The sequence below is a fragment of the Dipodomys merriami genome, unplaced genomic scaffold (assembly GCF_024711535.1).
Source record: "Dipodomys merriami isolate MVZ:Mamm:240054 unplaced genomic scaffold, mDipMer1.0.p SCAF_10, whole genome shotgun sequence".
Taxonomy (NCBI): domain Eukaryota; kingdom Metazoa; phylum Chordata; class Mammalia; order Rodentia; family Heteromyidae; genus Dipodomys; species Dipodomys merriami.
Genome location: NW_027202271.1, coordinates 45,871,774 through 45,895,091, shown reverse-complemented (window position 1 = coordinate 45,895,091; position 23,318 = coordinate 45,871,774). Strand labels below are relative to the sequence as shown.

At 35.8% G+C, this 23,318-nt stretch overlaps 1 protein-coding gene across 1 annotated transcript in view; it reads left to right on the top strand.

Moving 5' to 3' along the window:
• Positions 1 to 23,318, top strand: part of Cep83 (centrosomal protein 83) — an 82,239-nt gene that overhangs the window by 24,430 nt on the left and 34,491 nt on the right. The window contains exons 4-8 of the mRNA XM_069990110.1: positions 7,777 to 7,869; positions 10,641 to 10,772; positions 17,402 to 17,653; positions 19,633 to 19,764; positions 22,190 to 22,304. Coding sequence (XP_069846211.1) covers positions 7,777 to 7,869; positions 10,641 to 10,772; positions 17,402 to 17,653; positions 19,633 to 19,764; positions 22,190 to 22,304 — 724 coding nt within the window. The remainder of the gene's footprint in view (positions 1 to 7,776; positions 7,870 to 10,640; positions 10,773 to 17,401; positions 17,654 to 19,632; positions 19,765 to 22,189; positions 22,305 to 23,318) is intronic.

Sequence of the window (23,318 nt, the reverse complement as noted above, 5' to 3'; positions counted from 1 at the left end):
CTCACACATGTAGTCCTAGCTACTCAGGAGGCTGAGACCTGGAGGATTGTGGTTCCAAGCCAGCCTGGGCAGAAAAGTCTACAAGATTCCTTCTCTAATTTACTGTAAAAAATGTTTGACTGCAGGTATGGCTCAAGTGGCAGAGCGCCATGTATGCGCATGCACATGCACACACATGTTACTGAGACTTCTAGAAGTTTTCCATTGTTGAGAACGTTATTAAACCTGAGTGGGACCCTCTGCTAGGATCCTATACTCACTGTTTCATTCCTAGCTGTATTTGAGACATTTAAGCAAACAAACCTCAGAAATGTGCTGGGTGCCCATGGCTCACGCGTGTAATCCTAGCTACTCAGGAGGCTGAGATCTGAGGTTCAGAGCCAGTAGTTCAAAGCCAGCCTGGGCAGGAAAGTCCATGAGACTCTTACCTCCAATTAATCACCAGAAAACCGGAAGTGGCACTGTGGCTCAAGTGGCACTGTGACATCTGACAAAACAAACAAACAAACAAACAAAAAAGAACCTAAGAAATGTGACTTGAAGAAGGAAATTTAAGTGACTGATAAGGTCATACTAAAGTATGGCAAGTCTTTATCTCATTATGACTGGTATTCTTTTTTTTTTTTTTTTTTTTTTTTTTGTCGGCCGTGGGGCTTGAACTCTGGGCCTGGGCGTTGTCCCTTAGCTCTTCAGCTCAAGGCGAGCGCTCTACCACTTGAGCTACAGCGCCACTTCCGGTTTTCTGGTGGTTTATTGGAGATAGGAGTCTCACGGTCTCTCCTGCCCGGGCTGGCTTTGAACCGCGATCCTCAGATCTCAGCCTCCTGAGTAGCTAGGATTACAGGCGTGAGCCACCAGCGCCCGGCATGACTGGTATTCTTATATAAAAAAAGAAGACGTGAAACACACAGAGACAACCTCAGGGTCCAGGGAATGCTATGTGATGATGAAGACAGATGTATGCCAGTATACCACCAGCACCTAGGAAGAAGCACTGAAGTATCTTTTCTACAGGTTTCAAAGGGAAGATGGCCTTGCTCTAGTACCTAGATTCCAGAATCGAAGTCTCCAGAACTTCGTTAGACAATACATTTTTCTCTTGTTTTTTAGCAACCCAGTTTTTGTTACTCTATATAATACACATTTACATTATATAATACATATATTATCAAAAGTGGAATTCTTTCCAGAGCATTTTTTAACATTAATTTCTTTATTCTTTCCTTCAGTGCTTTTAGTGCTAGAGAACCTAATGAATTTTTTTTTTTTGTTTGGAGACTAGGGTGGGAGAGGTGGGGACAGCCATGTTGTCCAGGCTGGCTGCTAACTGGATTTCATCCTGCCTTTGTCTCCGGTTCCAAAGTAATTGGAATTTTAAACATGCATCACCATGCGTGGCTACCTAGTGAGCTTTTAAAAGTAACACATTTCCATTTATGGATTGGAATATGTTAAAGATTTTTTTCTCTCATATTGAGATGAATCATCACCCTGTGGCCTCCTTGCTAGTTCTTACACTGTTTCTAGGATCTATACAAAAGAACCTTATATGTTTTTCCATGTTATAACTTCCCAAATGCTTGCTAGTAAATATAATTTATATGGTAAAGTTTCTGTTTTCAAGATAAACATACTGTTTTTTATATAATTTTATCTGGCAAAAAATAAAAGTCATATATACACATATAAGGCAATTTTGTTTTAATGGATGTTTGCAATTTTTCCAAATTGCAAGAAAACTTTAGTAAGTTTGGCAGTAAGATAGATCACCAAGAAATGGAGGTTTATTAAAGATGATCTACTAAAACACATTCCCTAACTGCAAAAAATATCCCTTTTCCAAGATTTCATATCCCTTTGGCTTTTATAGAAAAAGATGCAAAAGGCATTTATTTATTCCATAGCGAATGTAAATAATTGTCCCTAGCTCATAAGATAATTGTAAAGATGAAATGAGGTATTCAGCATTTTAACTTATTTAGTGATCAATAAGTAGTAGTAGCTATCATTGTTACAGATTGAATATGCCTTACCTGAAATACTTGGGACTAGAAGTGTATAGATTGTGGAGTTTTGAGATTTTGAAATAGCTCTGTAGTCTTCATTGATTGAGCATACCTTGAAAAATCTGAAATCTGAGACTTTTGTTGTTGCCACTGGCACCCTGCTACTTTTTGAGCCTTGACATAACATTCAAAACGTTCTTAATATTTGAGTATTTCAGATTCCTTTCCTCTCTTCCTCCCTCCCTCCCTCCCACCATCCCTCCCTCCGTCCCTTCCTTTCTCAGCAGTTCTAGTGCTTGAGCTTAGTGCCTAGGAAGTGTCAATGAGCCTTTGTGTTCAAGGCTAGTGCTCTTCTACTTGAGCCACAGTTCTTCTGTCTTGGTGTGTGTGTGGGCTGGGGGGGGGGGCGGTTAATTGAAGATAAGAGTTTCATAGACTTAATGTGAGGTCTGGCTTTGAACCATGATCCTCAGATTTCAGCCTCCTGAGTAGATAGGATTACAGATGTGAGCCACTGGTGCCCAGCTGATTTTAGATTAAAAAATTATTTGTGTAAATATTCTCGTGCGTGCGTGCGTGCGTGCGTGTGTGTGTGTGTGTGTGTGTGCGCGCGCGTGTGTGTGTGTGTTGGTATTGGAGCATAAATTTATGGCTTGGGCACCATCCTTTAGTTTTGTGCTCAAGTATGGTACTGTACGATTCAGCTTTCTGAGTAGCATGTTGTGACAACATGTCATCTTTTAAATAGCTTTAAATAAGAAAAAATCTTGTATGTACATCCATGTTATCTGTTTCATTGTTCATTCCTTTTTGTCTAATACATATTTCTATTTCCATCTAGAACTTAAAGTCTCTGCCTCAGGATTTAATCTGACACTTCTTATGGGGTGGGCTTAAAGTGAGAATTTTTAATCTGCTTTTGTATGTTTGTAAAGTTTTCATTTTATAAAGATGTTTTTACTGAATGTTGAATTTTAGGCTGACAAAAATCCCCCCCACCCCAATACCAGATTTTGCTCTATATTTTCTCATATATATTGTTTCCTGTAAAAAAAAAAAAAGTGACATCATCCTTATACTTAGTATGCAGTTTGTCCTTTTTTCCCCTGTTGGTTGCTTCTAGTATTTTCTCTCTTGTTGGTTTTGAGCAATTTGATTGGCATGTTTTTATAGTTTTCTTTTTGTTTCTGATGGTGAAGGTGATAGAATTTCCTAGGCCTGTGGGTTTCTTTTCCTTTTTTTTTTTTTTTTGCCAAATTTGGAAAATTTTAAGATGTTACTAGTAAAATATTTTCTAAGTCTTTATTCTCCTTTTGATTGGGGGAAAGTAGCAATACAGATATATTTTATTTCACATTTTCTTAGTAGAAAGGTGGGCAAAAAAAAGATGAAATATACCTCTAAAATGGGAAGTCAACACAATCCAAAATCTTTTTCATAAGTTAAACTGAAGGAAAACAGCTACAATTTCATCTAAGAAAACTTAAAATCAGGGGTGTTCTGCTGGTTTCAGAATAGTTGAAAATTGCATCTGAATCTTTTTAGTTTTAAATGTAAACCTTTTGTAAAATCAGGATAGGAACATGGAGAGTTAATTTTCAGCAGAGAACTATATACTGTTCCCTTCCAATATTTTATGAGATATACTTCCCAAAATAAGGAAGCCAGAAAGTAAAAAAGCAAATAATTGTCAGGAAAGGGGAAAGGACTTACAGACTTACAAAAGAACCCTGAACTGTTAAGAAAGGAAGAGAAACTAAGAGAAATTTTTGAAGATTCTGATTACACTGTAATAGTAAGCCAGATTAATTTCTGCAGTATCATACTGAAGGTCTGTTTATTAACTTACTTAAATAATTGTGTTTGTTTCTATTCTTCCCTGTGGCTAGCTCCTGTTTCCAATTTTCAAGCTCACCGATCTTTTTTTTTCCTGCAATGTCTAATCCATAATAGGCCCTTGTAGTATATTTATCTTAGAAACTGTAATTTTCATCTCTAGAAGTTTGATTTTGGCCTTTTTGGTTTTTTGTTTTGTTTTGTTTTTGGTTAGTCATGGGGCTTGAACTTGGGGTCTGGGTGCTATCCTTGAGCTTTTTTTGCTTAGGGCCGTACCATTTTGAGCCAAAGCTCCACTAAGAGTTTCATGGACTTAACCTGCGGGACTGGCTTTGAACTGTGATCCTCAGATCTAAGATCTTAGCTATGATTATAGGCATGAGCCACCAATGCTTGATTGATTTGGGTGTTTTTTGTCTACTAACATGTTCCATCTTTTCTCTAGCTTTTTGAACATATGGGATTCAGTTATGGCAGTTTTATAATAACTGAGTATCTTTCTCTGCTGCTTTTAACATTTATGTTCCTCTTTGGTATATTTCATATTGATTTTTTAAAAAAAATTCAACATTTTCCTGCTCCTTTGCATGCCTGTTAAATTTTTATTTGGATTTTAGACATCACAACTTTTACTTTGTTGAGTGCTTGATATATTTATGTTCCTATAAGTGTTCTTATTTTAAGATTTGTTAAATGAAAGCAGAGTCACATTTAGTTGGTGCTAATTATTTCCCACTGCTGAGGCAAGATCCAACGGCTTACCCATTTCTGTATGAAATGAAATTTTTCATTCTGGCTTTTTGGAACAGCAATTATTCATAGATTTGTTTGAGTTCTGAGTACTCATCCCTCTAATCCTTTCAGATGGTTCTTTTCCTTTTAGTAGTTTCCTTATACAAATATGCTCATCAGTACTCTACTGAATGAGCCAAATACTTCTGCAGATCTTTATAGTTTTCTTACTGTGCATTCTTCTTCTTCTTTTTTTGGTTGTCGTGAGGCTTTGAATTGCAATCCTCAGATCTCAGCCTTCTGAGTAGCTAGGAATACAGGTGTGAGCCACCGGCGTCTGGCTTGTACATTCTTCTTCTGTTTTGTGACTAACCATTATGGTCTCTTGAATTCTGAGTTCTGTCACAAGACCAGGAGTTCATCAGAACTGGCTAGGATCTACCTTGCCGATGACCCTGGCAAAACCACCTTTGTTTTCTATCTCTTAGGAAACTCTTGCTTCCTTGTGTTTGATGTGTTGAAAACCATTGTTTAATATTTGTTATTTTTTTCTCATGTGGAATAACATATTTATACATCTCTCTATATAACTATATCCATATAGCATCTCTCTCTCTCTCTCTCTCTCTATCTCTATCTCTCACATTATTCTATCTTGGATAGAGTGGAAGCCCTGTTATTTTTAATTAACTTAATTATGGAAATCTCAGACATGTACTGAAGTATAGAGAATTGTGTAATAAATCACTGTGTACTTATCCACCCCCATTAGCCATTATTGTCCTTGAGCCTGTCTTATCTACTAATCTATTACCTCAGCTTTCAGTCTTTCAATGACAATGAATTAATAATAATTCAACTCTAATAAATTTAGTATTTAGTATAGATCACTATTACATGACAAGGCACCCCTCTCCCATCCCATCCCTCCCTCTCATCCCATTCCCCCCCCTCTTTCTCGCTCGCTCTTTCTCACTCTCTCGCTGGTACTAGTATTTGAACTCTGGGCCTTGTTTTGTTCAGCTGTGCTTGCTAATTAGAGCTTCATCACTTGAACCATGCTTCCAGCCCAACTTTTTTGCTGGTTATTATTATTATTATTATTATTTTTTTTTTGGTAGAGGAACTTTCAAAAACTTTTCTGCCCAGGCTGGCAGATCCTCTGGATCTCAGCCTCCTGAGTAGGGAGGTAAGCCTAAACCACTGGCACCTGGCACCTGGCACCAACCCATCCTTTGAAAGTATTATCATGTTAGCCAGGTGCTGGTGGCACATAGATGTAAGCCTGATGATTGGGTTCGAAGCCAGCCCAGACAGAAAGCTCTGTGTATCTCCATATATATTTTTGTTGTTGTTGTTATTGGTTATGGGGCGTGAACTCTGGACCTGCGCACTGTCCCTAGCTCTTCAGCTCAAGGTGAGTGCTCTGCCACTTGAGCCACAGCACCACTTCTGGTTTTCTGGTGGTTAACTGGAGATAAGAGTCTCATGGACTTTTCTGCCCAGGCTGGCTTTAAACCCTGATCCTCAGATCTCAGCCTCCTGAGTAGCTAGGATTACAGTCATGAGCCACCAGTGCTCAGCTTGTATCACCAAGTATAACTCTATTACCTTTACCAAATTAAAATACTTATTCCATAATACCTATGAATAGTTTCCATTTCCATAGTTTTTCCAGTTTTGCTTAATTCTTAAGTTGATTTGTTTGAAACAATATCCTATGAATTTTTTCCTTTAGTTACCTAAACTCTTGATACTTTCCCCCAGACCTGACACTATAAACCAGATTATGACATGAGCTTTTACTATTGCTTTTCTCTAGCCTGTTATATTTCTCACAGGAACCACTTTCTCCTTCCAAAGCTTCTGTTTCATCCTTACATATACTAGTATTGTTATATTTTAACTTTAAAAACTTTCAAAGAATACAATAACAAGGCACAGAAAAATGTGTATAAAGTGCTTTTAAAATTTTTTATTTTTATTTTTTTCACATAGGGTCTTACTGGGTAGGCCAGGCTAGCCTAGATCCTCCTGCCTACCTGGCATTCCTAGTGCTGAGATTATATAGATGTCCACTAACCACATTTAGCCTTATATACTTTTTTAAATTTTTTACTTAAAAATTAGAGCCTGGAATAAAACATACCTGCCTACACATTGTATATAGAATATTGTTGTCTGAGGGAGGATTCTCGAGAAAATATTAATAATAAAATTGTTTCTGTTGAGGTGGACCATTTAACTGAACTATAAAGACATTTCAAATAAAGTAATGTTAAAGTAAATACTGTTGAACACTGAATAAATTAGGAAAATCTAAACCTAATATTTAGGAGTTTTCAACTCTGGGTTTAACCTTGTTGTCTTTCTCTTTCCCAGCAAGGTTGCATGCAGCCTTTTCATTTGTCATGTGGGAATATGTCAGCATGGTGTCAGTTGCCATAGAGTCTAAAGATTTCCATCATTATTAATGTATGGTCAGGGAGGAGCCAAATTTAGTTTTGGAGGCCAGAGTAAAAATTAGCTTTTCTGGTTGAAAGCAGGTGTGAAGAATTTACTTTGGATAACAGTTTTTTGTACCTCCATTTTATTTATTTTAGAAAATAGATTATCAGGTATTGTATTCAGCAAGATTTTCTTAGTTTAGTTATTAAAAATAGTGGTAATAATTAGTATTATCATTACTTGCATTGGTGGATTTTTTTGACATCTCTGAGAACATGAAATTGAGATTCTTAATGTGTGACAGGTGATAGTGATTTTAGTAAAATTAGGCTAGAAATTTGGAGGTTTTGTTTTTAGTTTTTAAATATTTTTTAAAAAATTTAAAATTTTATTTTAAAGATGACAGATGGGTTGCAGTTACATAAGTCAAGTAATGAGTACATTTCCTTTTGAACAGTGTCACTGCCTCCCTCATTCTCTCCTAGCTTTTCCCCCTCTCAACTTTCTTTCCACCAAGCTGTATAGTTTATTTCCAACATAGTGTCTAGTGGGTTTCACTGGTGAATTGGTTTACCCTTGGCCTCACCATTTTTTGAGAATGATCGCTCTATGTATCCCAGACTCTTCTGATCCTGCTGCCTCAGTTTCTAGAGTGTTAGTATTGTAGATGTGTAACTCCAGGCCCACCATATTTGGAAAATACATGATTTTAGTAATTGTGGTTTCACTTTTTTTTTTTTTTTTTACATATTAGGTATTAAATCCACAACATCTAGAATTGCTAAAAGCCCAAATACAACAAGAATTGGAAGCTCCAATGCGAGAACATTTTCAGAATTTGGACCAAGTAAGTAATTATGTCAAACCATTTATCCTTATTTGACTTTTAAAGTCTTGATGAAAAAGCATTCTTCCTTTATTGAAAAGCTCTGCATTGGCTTTCCTTTCTACTCAGAGTCCTTATGGTGGCCTCCCAAGTCTTCACAAGATTGAAATCCATTGCTGCTCTGAGCTCCTTTCCTCCATACATTTGTCTTCTGATATTTCTTTTGCACTCAAGAAACATAGTTAAAGATCTTTTGCTTTCATATTATTTCTACCTTGAATATCTTCCTGGTAGCTCTAGTCTAACTTCTCAATCCTGTACAAGTTTAAGGTTAAAATGTCACTTTCTGATTAAGACCTACTTTGACTGCCACCTCATTCCTCTTTTCTCCGTTTATATTGTAGTTACTTTTCTTATCACTGCTTAAACCTTTGGATACCACTTACCTTTCTTTGTGTTTTTTTTCTTCTAATGTATATCATCATTAAATTGGTACCTAATTTACTTATTTATTGTGCTTATTTTCTGTGTTTAATCACCTCTAGAATGGAAGTTACATGAGAGGAGAACTATATCAATTTTGTTCATTATTGCATTCCAAATTCCCAGGACAGTTCCTTACATACAAGAGATGCTCATTTAAAAGTTGTTGAATAAAAGGATGACTTTCATACTGTCTCAAAGAGGAAATTATTTGTTAGCTTTACTTTAAGTGGAGACTAGTCTTCTTTTAAGAAATATTGGTATAATTTAACTACATGTTTAATAAAGGGAATTGGAGAAGACTACAAAGAAGTCAATTAGGTACTGTGCTGGACAATTTTATATATTCCTTTTTTTTTTTGTCAGTCTTGGGGCTTAGACTCAGGGTCTGGGTGCTATCCTTGATCAATTTTGCCTAAGGCAAATACTCTGAGCCATATCTCCACTTCCAGTTTTCTGTTGGTTAATTAGAGATAAGAGTCTCATAGACTTTCTTGTCCAGACTGGCTTTGAATTGCAACCCTCAGATCTAGCCTCCTGAGTTCTAGGATTACAGGCATGAGCTACCAGCACTCAGATTACATATATATTCAATTTTTTAAACACTTAAGACCTTTCACATACCAATGATTATTATTCTCTGCAGAATGGACCCCTTTAGAATGTTGTAGTCTTTGTTACTTTTATTGAACAAAATGAATGTGAAATCTTTTAATGTTTTATTGAATTCACAGTAGTGCTTCAAACATATGTGTAGTGGCAAAGTTTTGTGGGTTAGGAGAAGATTTAATTTTTGATAATGAAGTCACCCAGACCCAAGGAAGGTGATCAAATTAAGTAAAAGCAGGTTTTTATGTGGCAGTACTGAGGCTTGAACTCTGTCACACTGAATCACATTTCTAATACTGCTTTTTGCTGGTTATTTTGGACATGGAGTCTAGTGAACTTTTCTGTCCAGTCTGGCTTCAAATCATGTTTCTTGAGATCTGAGATTTCTGAGAAGTGAGAAATACAGATGTGAGCCCCTGGAACCTGGCCTTTTTTTTTTTTTTAAATACAAGGGATAGCTGGGTGCCTGTGGCTTACGCCTGTAATCTAGCTACTCAGGAGGTTGAGATCTGAGGATCATGGTTCAAAGCCAGCCCTTGCAGGAAACTCCATGAGACTCTTATCTCCAATAAACCACTAGAAAACCGAAGTGGTCCTGTGGCTCAAGCGGTAGAGTGCTCGCTTTGAGCTGAAGAGCACAGAGACAGTGCCCAGGCCCAGAGTTCAAGCCCCATGGCCGACAAAAAAAAAATATTAAAAAATATATTGGTAACAATATCAAACATTTTCTTGGTTTATGTACTGGCTCAGAAATCTTTCAACTAAAGATGACTAAATTGAATATGAACCATACTTTTCCTTATTACCTAGATTTCTAGTACTTGTTGAAACAGTCTCTTGTATCTTTCTGCTATATTGCCTGTTTTTGATAATTTAGAATGCTATCAATTTTTGTAGACTTTTTTGGAACAATGTTTTCTAGAGACTTACATATATTTTTGATGAGTCAAGAGAGATGAAATACATCAGGCTCATGTGTAGAGTTGAACTATCATTAATTCAGCACTAAGTTACTGTAATAAGCACATGTTTTTTGGTTGGTTTTTGTTGTAGTTTTTTGTTTGTTTTTGTGCTGGTCCTGGGGCTTGAACTCAGTGCCTCATGTTCTCACTTAACTTTGCTACAAGCTTTACCACTTAAGCCACAACTCCAGTCTGGCATTTTTGCTGCTTAATTGGAGATGGATTCTTGCAGACTTTTCTGCCTAGGTTGGCTTCAAGTCTTTGTCTTCTGAGTAGCTAGGACTACAAGCAAGTGCCACTGGCTCTGGCTAAACGCAGCCATCTTTTATCTACTTTGAATTTATCTTGTGGTTTTCTTTTTTTTTTTAGAAGAGATACCTTTTTTAATACATACTTTAAAAATCTAGTTAGATTTTGAAATGTAGGATGTATTCTTACATATTATTAATTAAGTCTAAGGATATATACTTTTGTACTGCTATATATTTTTATTACAATGAAGAAATCATATTAATTGGATGGTAAATGACTTTATGGGTACCTTCTCACAAGTGTAGCTGTTCTGTGTATGGAATACTTAGGAGGACTTTTCCAAATTTCATTTAAAATATGTTAAACTTTATTTTTTTAGAATGGCCTTCTATATAATGTAACTAAACTTATATTTGTAAATACGATTTTTTGAGTAAGTAAATTTTGTTTATGGATTTGTCACATACTGCAATCTTTTAAATTTAGGAAGTGGAAAAGTATCGAGCTGAATACAATAAGCTTCGCTATGAGCATACATTTCTCAAGTCAGAATTTGAACACCAGAAAGAAGAGTTTGTACGTATTTCACAAGAAGAAAAAATGAAATATGAATCAGAGGTAAATGTTTAATTTTACTGCATTGAAATTGTTCCAGTCAGCAAAGTTTTATGTTTGGAATTTTAAGATTATATATATTTTTATAAATTCTAATTTTGATTTAAATACATTATGTATTTATTAATTATGTTTTATTAATTAATGGTGAAATATTTGCTATGATGATTCTTTTTTCTTTGTCAACATTTTTCTTTTTTTTTTTTTTTTGTCTGTTTGATAAGACAGGCTAGAAGTAAGGATTTTTATGCCAAATGGTTAACCAGATTGTGAATACATAGGAAAGGTTCTTAAATGGAAACATGAGGTACTTACTGGTGGCTCACACTTGTAATCCTAGCTACTTAGGAGGCTGAGTTCTGAGGATCCTGGTTGGAAGCTACCCTGAGCAAGAAAGTCTGTGAAACTTCTATCTCCAGTTAACCACCAACAAAACCTGAAATAGAGTTGTAGTTCAAGTGGTAGAATGCTAGTCTTGAGTAAAAAAGTTCAGGGACGGTGCCCAGACCCTGAGTGCCCTGAGTTTAAGCCTCAGACCAGCAAGAAATTAAAAAAAAAAGAAAAAAAAAAAAAAGAAATGGGAAATGCTCCTTCAGTGATCACAGAAATGATTAAAGGAAAATTGCTGATGTGAGAAAGTTTTAATGGAGTGCATAGAAGACTTAAATAACCATAACCTCCTCTTAGGCCCAAAGCCTAATCCAGTATCCTAACTTTTTTCTATTCAATAAATGCTGAAAAGGGTATGTATATTAGTCAGCTTTCCATTACTGTAACAAAATCAACTTAAAAGAGAAAAAGGTTATGTTGGCTTATAGTTTTGGCCCCAGTTGGTTTGGGTTGGTGACATCAAGTACATCATTGTAGGAGTGATTGGCAGAGCAACTTCTTCCTCTCTTGACTTGGAATGAAAAAGAGAAAAAGAAGAAGGGTTATGATCCTGCTTTTCTTTTTGAGGATACAACCCCCGTCCCTTAAGATTTCCAGTTTCTCCCAGTAGCATCAAGATAGAGAATAAGCCTTTAACACATTGGGCTTTGGGGGAATTCCAATTTCCTGTGATAGTAGTGAGGAGGTTGCAGAAGAGTTTGAGCCTAATGGAAGTGGGTTTATGAGGTTTAAGGAAAGAAGCTGTCTATAACGCGTAAGTACAAACATTGGGGTACATGCTGTGTAGTTAGGTAAGATATGTTGAAGGTGACTAAACTACAAAACAGATTTTCCATGTAGATGATAAAGTTTTGTATTGGAAGGTGACATTTGGGACTTCATAGCTTGAGAGAAGAAGTCAGTACTTCAAAGGACAGACTTACTCTCTAGATAGGGGCTAATGCAACTGTTGTATTTAAGTTGAAGCCAGTGCTTACTTAGCATTATGAAAAATTCTAGGCACTTAAGAATCATACTAAAATTTACTCTGCTTATGCTATACAAATGGAGCACTGAAGCCTAGATAACATGCCTGTTTACAACATAGTCTCTGAATATTTTAAGCCCATTGTTGAAAGCTATTTCTCAGATGTAAAGATTAAATATTACTGCTCATTGGCAATGCATTTACCTGGTCACCTAAAGAACTGTGATGGAGATACATAATGAAATTAATCTTGCTAATAAACCATTCTGTAGGCAACAGATCAAGGTTTCAAGTCTTATTGTTTAGGAAATATATTTCATAAGGCTTATAGATACCATAAGTGGTAAGTCTTCTCACAGATATAGGCAGATTAAATTGGGAACCCTCTGGGATTGATTCACTTAAATGCCACTGAGAACATTTGTAATTCATGAAAAGTTGTCAAAATACCAGCATTAGAAAGAGGCTGGGAGAAGCTGATTTCAATTCTCTTAGATGACTTTGAGCTGTTCATGACTTCAGTGAAGGTTCTGTAGTTAACTGTAGATCTAGTGGCTCTAGCCAAGAGTGTTAGAATGAAGCCTGAAAATGTGACTTAGTGTTTGCATTCTCATGATGAAACTTCAGTGGATGAGAAATTGCCTCTTATGGATAAGCAAAGAAAGTAGTTTAATTTTGCCTGCCTGCCTGCCCACCTGCCCTCACTCCCTCCCCGCTTTCTTTTCCTTTCCTTTCCTTTTCTTCTTTTCTTTGGTGCTGACACTAGGGTAGTAGGGCTTGAACTCAGGACTTAGCTTTTTTGCTCAAGATTAGTCTTTTACCACTTGAGCCACAGCTCCACCTTTGACTTCTGGGTGGGTAGAGATAAGAGTGTCAATGGTTTTTCCTGCTGGGGCTGGCTTCAAACCTTGATCCTTAGGTCTCAGCCTCCTTACTAGCTAGGATTACAGGAATTACCAGCACCTGCTTAGAATGCAATCTCTTTAGATAGAGTTTTTCTTGGGTAAGATCATCTGAATATTACTGAAATGACAACAAAGAATTTACAATATTACATCAACTTAATTGATATAGCAGTAGCAGAATTTAAGAGGATTCCAATTTTGAAAGAACTTCTACTGTAGGTAAAATGGTATCCAAGAGAACCAACATGATACACAGAAGCTGATGGTGAAAGGAATAGCTGATTGATGAGGAAAACTCATTATGGTCTTATTGTAATAAATTGCCACAGCCTCCAGCCCACAGCAGTTACCATCCTGTTGAGTCAGTAGTCATTAACACCGAGGCAAGACCCTTCACCAGCAGAAAGTCACTGAAGGCTCTGCTGGTTATTAGCATTTTTCAACAATGAAGGGTTTTTTGTTTTTTTGTTTTTTTTTTGCCGGTCATGGGGCCTGAACTCTGGGCCTGGGCGCTGTCCCTCAGCTCTTCAGCTTAAAGCTAGCGCTCTACCATTTGAGCCACAACGCCACTTCTGGCTTTTTCTGCTTATGTGGTGCTGAGGAATCAAACCCAGGGCCTCGTGCATGCAAGGCAAGCACTCTACCACTGAGCCACCTTCCCAGCCCAAGTTTTTTAGTATTATTATTCAATTGTACATTTTTCTTAAATGTTATACTGCCTTATTCATGGACTTAGTGCATGTGGTTTTGGTTAATCACAACAAAAAAATTTCAAAATAAAATTTAAATTCTTGAATGTGTACTACCTAGTTCTGTTGGTATAAAAAGCTTTCAGTCCTGAATTACCAATTTTGTCATTGTGTGATCTGCTGAGTGGTTCACTGCTTTTAATTTTGTGAAAATATGCCTCCCCCCAAAAAATCTCTACCCTAAAAGCAAGGTAAAAGTTAATGTGCTTAATTTAAGTGATTTAAAGAAAGTATCTAAAGAAAAATTAAGATTTAACCCAATGTCTTCTAGATGGTTGAAGATGGTTATTAGAATTGTAAGAGACTGGGACTAGTGTACACAAGATCATCTGGTTATTCCTTACAATAATTTCTTGGATGTGAACCTGTCATCTGTAGATACAGATTTTTTTGAAAATAAGTAACCAAGCAAGAAATTGTGATAAATACTTATCATCTCAGTACTCAGAAGGCTGAGGAGGTAGATACAGATATTTTTGAAAATAAGCAACCAAGCCAGAAATTGTGATAAATACTTATCATCCCAGTACTCAAAAGGCTGAGGAGGGTAATAGAGTTTGAAGCCAGCCTGGGCTACATATTAGACCCTATCTCAATCACTCCTCACCCCTGGTTAGAAAAAAGAAGAAAAAAAGAGTAGAGGTAGATAATTTGTACAGAAGAATCAAGGATAGGAATAATAGTATACTTCTTTTTAGAAATAATACAAGCCTGAAGAAAATAGCAGTATCTTAAAATACTGAAAATAAAAGATGCTAGGTGGTTTGACTCGAGAGCCTACTCATTTACCCATTTCCTTTTGTTGTATCATAAAGGAAATAAAACCAAAGATGAATGAAACAATTATATAGACTACCTTTCTTTCTTTATGCTTTGGGAGTGCTGGAATGGCACTTTCATTCTTTGAAAAGAATAGCAACCACTCTTTCTATTCAGTGATGTTTTTGTCCATTTCCTCTACTTCAACAATTGTTGGAAAATTGGTTAATACATTGTTTTACCTGTCGAACAAGTTTATATTTTAGACATGAATAAAGTAAATATAGAGGTAACTGTGATACTGGCAGATTTGGATAAATGTCATAAAAAGAGAAATTCAGAGAAAGACCTTTGGAAATTTAGAGGGAAAGTTAAGGGCAAAACAAATGATGGACATCAGAGAAAATGACAGATGAATCTGATTAAGGGTGGAGGAAAGGAAGAGCAGAGAATGTGTCCACGATTGTACCCAGATGAATGAGACTGGAGTAGTATTATGGCAATGATTGAGTATGAAAGACCTTCACTGCAGAGCTTTTGTGTTTGCTTTATCTGCTACATTGCATGTACCCTCACTACGTAAAATAGCACTAGTACACAGTATGTACTCAATAAATATTTACTATTAGTAAATGAATACAGGAATTAGAAGGTGGTCATCACCTGCTTGTGCAGGGATGATGTGATAGTGAGTTCTGGTCTAGGAATTGTACATGTAGGATATAATCAAGACTTTACAATCTAGTAGCTGCTATTGCTTCACCTATCATTACAGCTGTCACACAGATGCCCCTTAAAACTTATGGAGAAGCAGTAATATAGGAAGCATGCTGGTAGAGATCATGAACTATGTAAGTGGACATTGCAGAAGCAGTGTTAACTATTGATTTGGTATGCAGGGTACTTATTTCAGACTTTGATCCATAATAAACACCATTTACTGGATCTGTTATTCATTGAATCCTGTGATGAGTTGTCATACTTCTAACACATTAAAACTGTATTTGGGGGCTGTGCTTTTAGCTCAATAATAGAGTCATAGCCTAGATGTAAAGACCGTGGATTCAGTCCTCACCACTGCCAACAAAACAAAACAAAAACTGAGTTACCTCATGTAAAAACTGAACAATGTCTTAAAGATCATCCAACTCAAGCCCTTCAATTAAACTGAGGCCTGAATGAACATGTGACTTAAAGTCACACAGTGAGCTGAAAGAAAAATTGGAAAAAGGTTAGTCCCAGATCTAAAGTCAGGGTAAGGGTTCCATGTACACTATGGAAAGAAGAATAGGAAATAGATACTAATTAGTTGAATTCCCCCCTCTCCAGTCCACATAGGGTTCTGGGGATTGAACTTAAGACTTTATTTATGCTAAGCAACTATTCTGCCACTAGATTACATCCCCAGCCTTAGTAGGGCATTTGAAGGCTTACCTCAAAATGCTACAGGTGCCAGCAAGGATAAATTTTGTTTCTGTAAAACTGCATTTGACTTCTAGATACTCTACTTATATTTCTCATTTATACTTTAAGTGAGCATGTTCAAACCTAAACTGCTTTTACCACATTGTAAGATTGACAAAGATCTCAGAGGGCTGCTAAGTTCGATCCTCTATTTTGCAGATGAAGAAACACATCCTGCCCTGGAGTGGAGGTTTCATCCTCTTATACTTATTGATAGCTTTGTGAGCAATTACTTGTCTTTTGGGCCACATTTTTTTAGGTTCCAAAACAATGCTTTAGGTTCCTTTTGCCTTAGAATCATCAGAGTTAATTCCAGCTACAAATAACCATAACCATTGATCTTGCTTAAAACGGTAGTAGTTCCTTTTTTTTTTTTTTTTCCTAATAGTTGGATCCTCTGCTTGAGGATTGAATCATCAAATATGACCTAATGGTATAGAAAGAATTGATTGAGCTGGGTTCTGACTCAGTGGTAGATAATGTGCTTGCCAAGCATGTGTGAGGTTCTGGTTTCTTTCCCTAGCACAAAGGGCTGGCGAGATGAATGGTTAAGTGTAGTTAAGAGAGATGTGGTTCTGGTGGTAACAGTGGTGGTGGAAAGAAGGGTATAGTGAGCTGGGGCTGGGGAGATCACAAAGTAAATAAAAATGAGTTTTAATCTGGTTTTTGGCCCTTTAATCCCCAGAGACAGGGTTTCTCTTGAGTGCCTTAGACATTAATCCATTTGAAGCCCACTGATTTGGAGGCCCCTTGGGCCTTTGATAGTGATTGCTGTCTTGAAGGATAAGACCCCTATTGTCTGCAAGTTTCCCAGTGATGTTAACATACACCCTGGAGTAAATAGATGTAAAAAGTAAAACTAGACCATCATTTCAACTAGGACTTTAATAAAACTGTCAGCTATCATTTAAAAGCTTTCATTGACTACATTAGTATTGTGTTATAAAGCTGCCTTTGTGTGAATTAGTTGCCTTGAAATAGATAATTTATTGTTTTAGATCCACCCTAAGAATTAGTGTTATGTGAGCAGAAACTTAGGCGTAGTTAATGTATTGGATTTGCATGAGTGAATTTTAAAACATTTGATGTACTTTTAATCATCACTTTTATACTATTATTTCTAATTTTGAATTTTAGTCAGAAACTGATTAAGTCCTATTTTCAACACCATGCGGGGAGAGAGGGAAAATAGGACAGTCCTTGCCCTCAACTGTGAGTCACACTGAGTACACAATGAAGGGACGTGACAGTTGAGAATTTTTTCCCTTTTACTTCATTTCCCCATCTGAGCTTTCATGTTGTGTAATTTTTAATTTTAATTTACTGACTTGTAAAGCATGTTCATGACTAAAAATGTAATCATTTAAGCTTTTATGTTTTCTTTCACATGGTTATTAGGTTGCAAGACTGGAGAGAGATAAAGAAGAACTGCATAACCAGCTGCTCAAAGTTGATCTCACAAAAGACAGCAAACGCATGGAGCAACTTGTGCGAGAAAAAACCCATTTGTGTCAAAAATTAAAAAGTTTGGAAGCTGAAATAGCAGAATTAAGGGCAGAAAAAGAGAATTCTGGTGCTCAGGTAGAAAATGTCCAAAGAATACAGGTGCGACAGTTGGCTGAAATGCAGGCTACAGTCAGATCCCTAGAGGTAAGGTTTTAATTGCTTCCCCATAGAATATAGCATAGTTTTTAAAAGTACAATTGACAAGTGTTTGATTTTAGAGCAGAAATGTATGCTTACCAATCTGATGCTGACGCATTTGTGGAATCCCAGGAGTACATATTCTTCTGTAAAGAAGGCTATTGATTCATAATAGCCATGCTACCTCATTTATAAGGGATGTTTATTGTTAGGAGTTAAGTCACTTACCTCAAGTGAGTTAACTATTACAAAGCCACAATACAATATTTTAAAAAAACCTCCCAAGTCAATTTGTCTTTGTCCAGACTAAAGTCATCCCAAACCAGAAAGAATAATTTCTTTTGAGATTGTAAATTCCTTACAATAGGATTAAAAAAACCTTAAAATTGTAAGTCCTATTTGAACAGAAATAACATGCTTAACAATTAATTGTAGCTTAAATTCAGCATGGTTCCTATGGCATTCAGACCTTTACTGGATTGTTTCGCTGAGTTCATTAGAGAAAGGGAAGTGTTGCAGAGCCATGCTGGGACTTCCGGAAGTATTACCTTATGAAAATTCATGGTTTCCATTTCATTCAGACATACCTCTCGTTTGAGCTGCCTAACATATAGAAAAGATAGGCCACTTTCAATTTTTCATTTATTCTGTGAAATTAAAGGTGTTTTCCCCTCCTCCCTGCTTTTAGAACAGTTGTGTGGGTTGGAGGGAAATGATCAGGCACCTAGTCTGTAGTTAAATCAAATATCCAAATCCAAGATGATTTTTGTTTTGGTACGAGTACACTGATAGGTTTTAAAGAACAGAAGCCATTTTTATTTTGTTTTGGATGAAAACTATGTCAGCTTTTGCTGATTTCTTGAATTATACGTGCCAGTATCATTGACTCTTCAATGTTCAAAGTGAGATTATCTATGCCGTTCTTCTACCTATCATGTATTTGTGCCATGGCAAAGTAAATGGGGTGATTGCAGTTGAATGTAGTATGTAATACCAATGTGAAACTTTTCACAAAGGTCACCTGGAGTGATTATTTTCAGAGCAAGTTGGATGAGGACAACAGATGGATGGTTCGTTTGTGACATTTTTCAGAACAGCCTATATTTAATTTTTATTATTTATCAGATGAAATGAAAATAAGCACATGACAGCCAATATTTCATTCTTCAACTTTTTTGGTTATCACTATGGCCAGAAAATTTCATTTGAAGAAATTAGCTTTTGTTTGCTGAATTATTTGTTGACCATAATCCTTAACGTAGTTGACATAAATAAAATTAAATGCTGTAAAACTAAAATTTATCCTTTAAATGCCAAAATGTTTTCATTTTAATTATCTTGAACAAAAGTATCTTTCATAAAAGCTTTCAGTTTTCCCTCCCCAGAGAAAGACTACTTTGAGTAATACCATGGAGAACATTTTTGACAACTTACATAAAGACTTCATTAAAAAATCTTGATTTATGTGATGAAACCAAGAGCTTCTTTGCAGATACTTCAAAGGGCTTCTGATTAGTTAATAACTGAATATTGTCTTTATCTCTCCCTTAAAAAAAACATTGATTTTATATTTTCAGCTTTTTTCTTTCTTCTGTTAGGGAGTCTTCCCTTGCTTTTAATATACATTTTTGTTATTTAGCAAACTACTAAGTAGCTTGGGAGTTATCTGGAACTCCAAAATGTTAGTTGACTGGTATCAGCATTCAAATAGGCATTCAGGTAATTAGATGTGAAATGAGTGGCATGATACTTTTTCTCATGAAAAGTGTGTGTGAGCTATATTTTCTTGGTGGCTGTTGATAAGTTTCTGGTTCACATAGCTATGTTGTATCTTTCATGGAACAAATATCTTTCACTTGTATTGGTTTAAGAAAAGTCTTCTTTCTTTGGTATGATAGCAAATGAATTATAAATAATGTCTAGTTTATTTTGATACAATGTGAAAAGTAATGAACAAATTTTAAGGTATTTTGTGTTATTGAAAGGCTGAAAAACAGTCAGCTAAACTACAGGCTGAACGCTTAGAAAAAGAGCTACAATCAAGCAATGAACAAAATACTTGCTTAATCAGTAAGTTACATAAAGCTGATCGGGAAATAAATACACTGACCAGTAAAGTAAGTTGTCTTTTACTTTTGTTTCATTTTTTAGAAAACTTAATACTGTAAAATGAGAATCAAATTTGTTGTTTAATTAGTTCTCTATATTGAAATTTTTTTTTTATCATATCTAAACACACGTAGAACCTAATTCTTAGGGGCAGTGTGCATGACTGCTGGGACCAAGAGGAAAGTCAGCAGGATTTGAGTATGTTGGTCTCATTGGGGAGATAATTCTTACTAGGAGATATTAAACCAGTGTGTTTTAACCTGTGTTCATAAAGCAGTTCATTTACCTTAGTCTGTTTGTTCTTACCACCAAGCAACCAATCTTCTGTTATTTGACTGTCCATGTAATAATTTTATCTAACAGAAAGAATGTACTAGTAGCTAGTAACCATTATAGTCTTTTCTTGTAATTAAATTGTCATTCTGATTTTGGAGATTACTCTTATTCTCTTTTTTATTATTTGTTATTTTTTTATTTTTTTTAATTGTAAAAATGTTGTACAGAGGGGTTACAGTTACATGAGTAGGGTAGTGAGCACATTTCATACTGAGCATTGTTACCTCCTCCTTTATTTACCATCACTTCCCTTCCTGCCTTCCCAATTCATCCCGCCTCCCCCCCAGATTACTCTTTATATACTTTATTAATATAAGTTTAACCGTAACAGTCTTTTTAAGTGCAGTAACAAAATTGGATTTCCATTCTTGAAAAGCTAAAACCATAATTTTAGATGCATTGGATATCGCCCTGGAATTTAAAACACAAAAGTAAATTCATGGTATTGAGAGTTCTCATGTTTTTCTTCTAATTCCTTTATGAATTATTTTTGATTCTGAAAAAGAACATTGAGGACTCAGTATTTCCAACACATTGTTTTATCCCTGAAATAGCCACACTAAACTGCTGGAGGAACTGGAATCATAAATGCAGCAGTGGTACACTGGAGGTACTGGGCTTCTGTGGTGGCTTCCCACTTTTCCTTCTAGCCACTTTTCCTGTAGGACAATTTACCTGAAATTTCTGGCTCACTTCTGAGCTGACCCTGGTTTCTCTCCTCTTTTTCTGTTCTTATAGTGCTGTATACATTGAGTTAGAGCAGAGTTGTGTTTTCCTACCCTGCTGAAAAAAAAAGCAGTTTAGTGTTATTTATTTCTCTGTGCTTGTTGATTAACATGAATTGCAAAGAATTGTCTTTTTTAAAGCACACTTGCATTATTTTGCATTTAAATGGGGTATTAAGACCATCCTTCAACTTTAAATAAAGCAAATTTCACTTGAAATTTTATATGTAAAAAGATTCCATGGAAGGATTAATTCTAATACAATATTTCAAACATGACTGTCACAGTTTGCTTGGCAACTTGAAACTTTCATCAACATTTTGCATTTCTAGCAAATGGTTTGCAATGCAAAAAAAAACACCTGGGTGTTTTTGCAAGTTATCTAAAATTATACATAGTTATTACATTCTAGAACAAAATTATGTTGGTATCTGTGGCTTAGATGGCTTGAAAATGATGATCTTAAGGACATTTCACATTCTGTTAGCTACATTCTTCTAGTTACCCCATGAAGTGTTTGATCTTTAGAACTCTGATAAGATACACACATCATGTTTTTCTTACTTTTTTCTTCAAAGTCAGCCAGAGTACATGCCAATTTAAGAGTTTGTAGAAACTAAAGTCTTCAGAAATATTTCTACTTCAGAGCAAAAGAAAGTACATTACAGATTATAGACTTGACTTTAAGAATCTTGAATTCCTGAAGCTAACAGTATTGTGATAACACACAAATATCACTTTAAAGTGTGAAGGAAGAAAAGTAACTTTTTGATATTCTCAGCAAACCCAGACAGTACCATAAATATTGTAAAACTGATACATATTGTATATTGGTGTGGTTTTTTAGGCATGTGTACTTTTTTCTTTCTTTCTTTTTCTTTTCTTTTTTTTGATGCTGGTCTTGAACTCAGGGTTGGGTGCTGTCCTTGAGTTTCTTTTGCTCAGTGCTCTAGCACTTGTCACAACTCTGTTTCTGGCTTTTTTGATAATCAATTAGAAATGGCCTTTCATGCCCAAGCTGGCATTGAACTGTGATCTTCAGATCTCAGCCTCCTGAGGATTACAGGTGTGAGCCACCAGTGCCTGGCTGGTATGTGTATTGACTTTAGAAATGGCAGCTAAGACTTCTAAGGCATGATTAAATCCAGTGACTTACCCAGATATTTGTAAAGAAGTGTCCTAGTTCTGTTAGAAGACAAGGTTTGCTTGGTGTTTCCTTGTGACAAATTCTATTCCAGGCACTGGGATACTTTCTTTCCTAGAACGCACTTATAATTTCTTCTCCTAAAGCATTTCTCCTTTCTCTTTCTCTTGGGTAAATATTACAAATTAAGAAAATGACCAATAATAATTTCAATTTATTATTCAACAGGTAAAAGAGCTTAAACATTCAAACAAACTAGAAATAACAGATATCAAACTGGAGGCTGCAAGAGCTAAGAGTGATCTAGAAAGAGAAAGGAATAAGATTCAAAGTGAACTGGATGGTAATATATAATTATCCATGCTTTGTTGTTATTTTCAGCCATAAACTCAAATTATAAAACCTGACCATTATCAATTAATCTTGGAATACATGTAGAATCTTGGAATACATACATAAGTTGAAAGTTTTGTATGAACTACCCTTTAGAAAAAAACTTAAGCTTATGTAATAATGTGTAAATTAAATGAAACTTGGAAGATGGATTCCATCCTTTCTGTATTTATAATTTTAAATTTATTTAGATGATGTGGTTTTTAGCCCTAGGACATTTTTAAGTCTAAGAATTGTAAAGAATATAGGTAGATTCCAAGCCTCAACTTAAAAAAAAGTGTCAACCCTACAATTATGGGAGCCTAGATCAGGGTAGACTTTATAAAGTTCTGTTTTAGAATTAGAATATCTGATCACAATGTCTTAGAATTTATTTTCTAACTTTTTTTTTCTTCTGGTTGTGGGGCTTGAATTCAGGGCCTGGGTACTGTCCCTGACCTCTTTTTGCTCAAGGCTAGCATTCTGCCACTTTGAGCCACAGCACTACTTCTGGTTTTCTGGTGGTTAACTGGAGATAAGAGTCTCAGATTTTTCTGCCCAGGCTAACTTTGACTGTGATCCTCAGATCTCAGCCTCCTGAGTGGCTAGGATTACAGGTGTGAGCCACCTGTAATCCTTTTAAAGTACTTAATAAGTTGCTTTTGAGCAGTATTGTATCTGAGTAGGTCTATAGTTGATCTGGCCTCTGTAGTTTCAAATAGAGCTTACGTTGAATGTGGATTTCCACAGACATAGGGAATAAATATTCTTTGGATGTCTGTAATTGATTGGTGCATTGTGTTTCTATTTTGAATTAAATACAAATTTGTTTTAGTTAGTAATTCATCTGTAAAATATTGTCATCTCTCCTCTGCACTGGTAGCTCATGCTTCTATTCCTAGGTATTGAAGATAAGAGGTTCAAGGCCAACATAGGAAGGAAAGTTCACTAATGGCTCAAGCAGTAGTGTACCAATAGAGCAAAC